Source organism: Echinops telfairi, unplaced genomic scaffold (genome assembly GCF_000313985.2).
Source record: "Echinops telfairi isolate 266 unplaced genomic scaffold, ASM31398v2 ScPeMD7_70;HRSCAF=299, whole genome shotgun sequence".
In the NCBI taxonomy this organism is placed as follows: domain Eukaryota; kingdom Metazoa; phylum Chordata; class Mammalia; order Afrosoricida; family Tenrecidae; genus Echinops; species Echinops telfairi.
This window is the reverse complement of record NW_022103968.1, coordinates 5,117,882-5,124,857: the sequence shown is the minus strand read 5'-3', so window position 1 is coordinate 5,124,857 and position 6,976 is coordinate 5,117,882. Positions and strand designations below refer to the sequence as shown.

General features: G+C 53.0%; 1 protein-coding gene across 1 annotated transcript in view; it reads right to left on the bottom strand.

The window, feature by feature from the left end:
• Positions 1–6,976, bottom strand: part of ADAM12 (ADAM metallopeptidase domain 12) — a 286,161-nt gene that overhangs the window by 59,443 nt on the left and 219,742 nt on the right. Inside the window, 2 exon segments of the mRNA XM_045291382.1 lie at positions 927–1,075; positions 6,556–6,700. Of these exon segments, the coding sequence (XP_045147317.1) occupies positions 927–1,075; positions 6,556–6,700 (294 nt within the window).

Genomic DNA, 6,976 nt, shown 5'->3' with positions numbered 1-6,976 from the left:
GCAAAATCCTTGCACAAATGAATGGGGGAGTGGGGGATGGGCAGATGGGTAGCAACTCTCCCATCTCCCAGGAGGACCTGGTCCCCACACAGGGATTCTTCCCCAGCCAGCATCTCTGCCAAGGCCGGCCTCTGGATGCTTCCCGGCTCCCAAGGACTCCTGGGAGCCAAGACAGGTTAGGTGGGAAGGTGGGTGAGGAGGTGTTTCGAAAGCATCAATCTGTGTTTGTTTCTCTCTATTGTGGAGCTTGTCGCCCTGCTCACTGGTCATGGAGAGCCACAACGGAACAAGTGCATGCGCTCCTTTGCCGGTGGAATTCTCCTCCAGCCATCCGAGTTCTAGTCCGCGATGGGACCCGAGGGGCCGCAGACCACGTGGTCTCTCTAGCCCCTCTAAGGGGCACCGGTCCCCACCTCCTGTGCGCATGGTGATGCCACACCGTGTCCTCCCTTTTACTGTGGCTGAACCAGGGCTTGAAGAGCCATCACCTGCCGGACGCCCTGTGCCGAACATTGACTGAAACACACACAGCACCTCCTTCCAGCCTCGAGGGCCTGGACACAAACACCTCTCCCTGTCACCCACCCCCACCCCCACCCGCGGGTCCCCCAGATGACTGACTCTTCAATTTCTGCAGAACTGGAACTGGGCTTGTGGGGGACTATCCAGGTCTCCATTAAGATGGAATCCCCCCTCCATCCCCGGCACGTCTCATGGAAGAGGCTGGTCCCTGTGCCACATGGAGCTACCAGACAGTGTCCCACGATTCTCCCAGAGTAGCATGACACTCTCACTCCATGGGCAGCAACGTCCTTCTAGGGAGGGGCCCTGGCCTGAAAACCAAGGGGACTCGGGGCTCAGCTCTTTCCCAGTATGCGGTGCCCGCTGTGGCCGGACGTGGCCAGCAGCCGGAGGCAGACACTTGCCCGGTCGAAGGGTTCATGATGCAGCCCCCCTTCTCCGCAGCCGTCTTGCAGTTACAGCCCCTCTCCAGCGTGTCGTGGTTCATCCCGAAATTGTGCCCCAGCTCGTGTGCCAGGGTCACGGCCGCGCCCACGGGGCTGTCCGAATGGTCCTCAGAGAAAACACAAGAGCACAGATGTGAGGTTCCAATCAGCCCCCTCCTCTGGTCAGCCCCCACTGGTCCCTTCCATGAGCGTGGGACTTCACCCAATGCCCGGCAGCGGAAGAACACAGAGTTGGAAAACAAACTCGACAGGGTCTCCTGAACTCATCCGAGGTCCTTTCTTTTGAGGAATGTCTGCCTCTCCCTGTGGAGGGTTCTTTTGCCGTCAATGGAGAAACCACGGCAGTCACCATGGCGGCACCATCTGCCTCCCACCAGCCTTCATTGGCCACCATTCTGAGGAGGAAGTACTGTCCCTTCTTTAGAGGAAGGGGGAGAAAGCTCATTCTCCCATGGGTGAGCCAAGTGCCCGTCAGGTCTTGGTGGAGAATGATGTGGAAAGGAAGCTGGTAGGCGGGATTAGACCTGGACATGCCCATTGGTAGCTCTACTTCAAAGAGGAGGGCAATTGGAAAATCTGCCCCATTCACTTAACAGCTAACCATGCTGCGGGGCTGCAGACTCACTGAGCAAGGCTGTGAATCCCGTGATGCCTCCCTCTGGCAGCTCTCTTTACTCTTGGGGAGACCTTGGAAACAGCTGGAAATGCCTGGTTCTCTGGCTTATACTCAAGAGCTGACGCGTGTGCTTGGTTTTAGCATTGGTTGCGCCATTCAACAAGTACTGCATGCCTCCCCCCACAGTGAGTGGGGTGCTGGGATGACTGGGTTCAAATAGATACTAGAAAAGAGCTACAATGAGTCCTTCACCTTGAACGGACTGACATTCATTAAGGACTGAACATCAATGGCAGAAGTGTCCCCTGGAATGGGGCTTCTGAGAAGGCCTGGACACTAACCAAGAGCAACGGGGCCTTGTGCTGCACCCCCCAAGGAGCCCTAGGGGTGCTGCAGGGTCAGCACTGGGTTGCAAACCACAGGTTGGTGGTTCAAACCCACTGTAGTAGTGACAGAAATCAGTTGTCAGTTTGAGACTTAAGACACAAGGGTGGCATTTAGCCTGTCAATCAGGTCACAGCTTGATGACCTCATTTGGAGGTGTTGAGGGGATACGTAGCTTGCTGGAGGCGGGACACACACCCACTGCCTGTGAGACATTCCTGTGGAAAAGACGCATGGAGCTACACTAGCACCTTGGAGCTGAAGGAGCCATGTGTAGACCCACAACAGCGCTGAGATGCTTCTACTGCCACTGGATCCACAAGACTTTCCACCCACTGGCCTGTGATCTGCCTGCATTTGGTGTCATTGCATGTGTTTCATGAGTCTGAAGAGGAATTTATAGATTTGTATTGGACATATGGGCTAATACCAGACTTAAGGACTTGATCTGGACTGGGCTGGGATGTTTTCTCAATATTCAATTACTTTTGTATATCAAGCTCTTTCTTATACACATCTGAGTATCTCCCTGGATTTGTTTCTCTAGTTTACCCAGACTGACACACCCACCATCACTTTGCGGAGAGCAATGAGACTATCTGCTCTTATGAAACCTATGATAAGGCCATTCAGAGTCAGAGTGGAGCCCTGGTGGTACAAGGGGCTGCCCCCTGGGCTGCTAACCACAGGTCAGCAGTTCGAACCCATCAGCTGCTCCAGGGGAGAAAGATGAGGTTACCTGCTCCCATACAAATGCCTAGCCTTGGAAACCCAAAGGGCAGTTCTACTCTGGGTCTCTGTGAGTCAGAATGGACTCAGTGCTAGTTGCGCTAGTTTGTTGTTATTTTGATGAGAGGGAATTGACTCGGTGGTATTGAGTTTGGCATTTTTGGCTGGATTGGAATTGACTCGATGGTAGCAAGTTTGGTTTGTTGGTTTTGTAGTGCCCAGGCAAGAGACACGCGACTTTCCCTGATGCTGTGTTTCGCAGCAAACATTCTTCCGGAGACACACAGTCTTCATGGGGCCTTTTGGCTCGAGGTGTGTTGGGTTGCGTGCCACCCTATCAGTTGGTGGTTGTTGTTGTTGTTGGTTCCTGCTGCGGCTGCCAGAGACAAGGATGCCACAGTGAGGAGTTGAGTTATTCTCAGAACAGATGACATTTCCAACAAATGACTTGGTTTTGGTCTTACAGTTTCCTTTTGTAGGAAGCTTTGCAAGAATGTTTCAGGAAATCAGTTCTCACAAACAAGGCCCACTGGCGGAGAGAGGAGGCCCCAGGGAGCGGAGTGGAAGGTGAGACGGAGCCTTCTTGGGCACAAGAGTGGAAGAATTCACCCTTAAAAGGACAACTCTCCTCCCATCACCTTGTGCCCCTGAAAAATCTCAGCCTAGTTCTTAGTCACCAAGTCATCCTACACCCTTCGACACTCATGTGCCTACGGACAGAACAGCTCTCCAGAGCCCGATGCACGGTGCACAGCTGTAAGAGGAAAAGAACCATTACAAATAAAAGGCTCCTGTGTTTGTGGCACCATCCCGAATCAAGCCTGTGGCAGTCCAGTTGGACTTAAAGGCCTGGCTTTCAGTGACCAAAAGGAATGGTTCACTCGCTCTTGAAAATAAGAGAAACAGCTCACAGAAAGGCCATTTTCTGTCTCATTGAGATGCCTCTTCCCTTTGTTATGTTTGCTTTTCCGACTGGTTAGTTGGTCGTAGAGAAATCTGGCCGATGTGCTTGACTGGCGGTGCACTGGTAGTGCAGTGGATACAGCGCTCGGCTGCTAGCTGAAAGGTCAGCAGTCTGAACGCACCCGTCCGCCCTCTGAGGGTGAAAGATGAGGTGTCTGAGCCCACGAAGACTTGTGGCTTCAAACCCCCTATGAAGCAGCATGCCTGCACCCCACAGGGTCGCCCAGAGTCGGAACGCACCTTCAGGCACCGGGTTTCTTTGCTGGTGTTCACCGGACTCTCGGACTCAGTGGAGGAGCGCGGTCTACAAGTGTTGGATCCAATCGCCCTGTCGGCCTGCTTGGGTCTCTGGACCCTCGTGGTCTAGGGTGCCTAGGCATTCCCACTCTGACCATGTGCCGCAGGTTTTGGGATCAGCCAGGGGTGATGCCAAGGGACATTCATGGGGCAAAAGTGCAGATTGCTTTCCTGGTGTTGATGTTGCCCCTGACTCACTCACTGCAGTCCCCAAGGGCAGCTCCATTTGCCACTATCATTTGCCTTCAGTTCTTTAAAACGTGGGCTTCTATGTGCGCCGTTAATGAATGCAGCTCAGTAAAATGATGGCGTGGGAAAAGAAGGATGGACAGATGGACACAGAAGGAAGGGACTTGAGGTGATTGGATTGATTGGGTGGCGGAACCTGCCACGCTTGGGGAGATTTCCATTTTAGCTCTTGGAGAACACACTCACACACACACATATACACACATACACAGATACACACATGTATACACAGTACACACTCACACACACATATACACACACATACACACATGTATACACACTCACACACATATACACACATACACAGATACACACATGTGTACACAGATACACACATGTATATACACACACCCACATACACAGATACACACATGTATACACAGTACACACTCACACACATATATACACATACACAGATACACACATGTATACACAGTACACACTCACACACATATACACACAGAGATACACACATGTATACACACATACACACATGTATACACACACTCACACACATATACACACATACACAGATACACACATGTATACACACGTATACACACTCACACACATATACACACATACACACATACACACATGTATACACACATACACAGATACACACACGTATACACAGTACACACACACATACACACATGTATACACACATACACAGATACACACATGTACACACACACACAGAGCGCCAGAGCGCGTGAGTCCAATTTTAAGTGGCAGCATCAGTAGCAATGGACCACGGAGACATGAAACACAAATTCTTCCCTCTTGAAACGTCACCCAGGGCAGCCAGTGCCCTGCAGAGGCCGGACAGCGGGTTCAAAGGAAACCAGGAAGGAGCCCGTAGAAACCCCGGGACGGGCCCCACCTCCAGACAGTCACTCGACCTTCTTAGTCCACTTCTTGGTGACGTTGTTGGCCACCCCTGGGCCCATCAGAAAACCAAGTCACTGCTGACTCACAGCCCCCTCGTGGGCTGCCCAGGCTGACTGTTTATGGGAACAGAAAGCCAAGCCTCTCTACTTCGGAGTGGCTGGTGGTTTCTTTGGACCAGGCAGGTAACCACTACACCTACAGGGCTCCTCCCCAGGGGCCCAGGACAGTGAGCAGGCCTGCCGAGTCTCTGTGTTTCCAGGGGGTCGTAGGTGAGGTGAGCGCGACAGTCAGTGGGACGTCACCTGCCTGTGGATACAACGGCCTTGACACCAATGTTCTCTTTGCAAAGTGGATGGAACTGAAGGTTGCTCAGAGGGGCTGGGGGTCCTCTTGTTGAATCTTCATTCGCTCTGCATGAGTGGCCTTCAGGGGTTCTGTCTGGGGACCGACACATAGGGGACACCTAGTGTTCGGAGCAAGGAGAGCAGGGTGGGGCACCCTTTCCTTTAGTGATGGGCTGGTGGGGAGCCAGAGTCTCGCGTTGGGCACCCTACTTGAAGGCCCTTTCTCCCTCTTATGCCCACAAGAAGTAAGTCTCCAGGACTTGGCACAGACAGGGCACACAGACGAAACCACCTTTGTAAACAACTAATAGGCTCTCTGTGTCCCAAGAACGGCATTATATAGACCAGTGGTACACCCTCCAGGAGGTGTGTCAAGCTTTGCGGCGAGGTGCATGGTTGAAAACCCCCCACTTTTGGGCTCCCAGGGGTGGAGTGGAGCCATTAAGCAACCTTCCTGTGACATCTCCAAGTGGCAGAAAGCCGAGCGGCGGCGGGTCGATGGTGACCTTGCCCTGGCGGGTCACAGCACGAGGATCTCTGGGTGGAAACCCTTGGAACTAAGTCATGAAGATGATTCTTTCCTCCCATGAAGGGGGCAGACCCACCTGTGCTCAGCTACTCCCCCAGCCAAGGACTAACGCATTAGGCTCCCACCTGCTTGGCTTCCAAGATCAGACGAGATCGGGTGTGTCCAGGGTTGGCATGGCCGTAGACGGCACTGGGCTCTCCCTACATGCCCACCTCTTCTGAGCCCAACCTGTGGCACTTTATGAAGATACCACTTGGGTTTTTGGGGCTATATCAAGTCATTATCATATCTGGGGTTCAAGTGGAATAAAACCTATTGTTTCCGTGGTTGGTTTGGTTGAGTTGGCATCTGCTCATGGCAATCTCATGTGGTGGCGGCAGAGTGTGGGGGAAGCTTCCTTAGGCTGCATCTTTGGGGGTGGGGGTGGGGGGTGATGATCAAGCCTTTCTCCCAGGCTCCTGAGAATGGAATCTAAAGAGTGTGGAAGAAAACGACTTCCCTTCTCAAAGTCTGGCAGGAGGAGTGTTTTGCCTGGCAGGCATCAGGAAGAGAAAGGGGTTCTGGGTAATTCCCAGTACTTACCATGACAACGCCTCCCGACTGCTCGGCAGTGCACATGCTCATGATGGGCGCCATGCCAATGGTGGTCCCTTGGAAATGCACCCCACTGGGAAGGGAAAGGAGAGGAAGAGACTCGTGAATCTAGTGCAGGGGGAAGAGGTTCTGCCATGTGAGGTCCTGCGGGAAGTGCCTGCCTTCTGACAGGAAGTGTGAGAGGCTATGCCAAACTAGGAAGCGTGCACCTTCCCAGGTAACCCCGTTTTTAAAAGTGAATATCTCCTTTCCAGTGGACTCTCCAGTTACAGCCCAGTCCCCTCCCTCACCGCTGTGGACCTCTGCTCTCAAATCCCAGAGAACCGCCAGTCACTCTGTTTGCGAGGACAACTGTATCCTTCTGATTTCCTGATGGGCTGGGGAGTTCCCTGCTCCTTCCCGCAGTGCA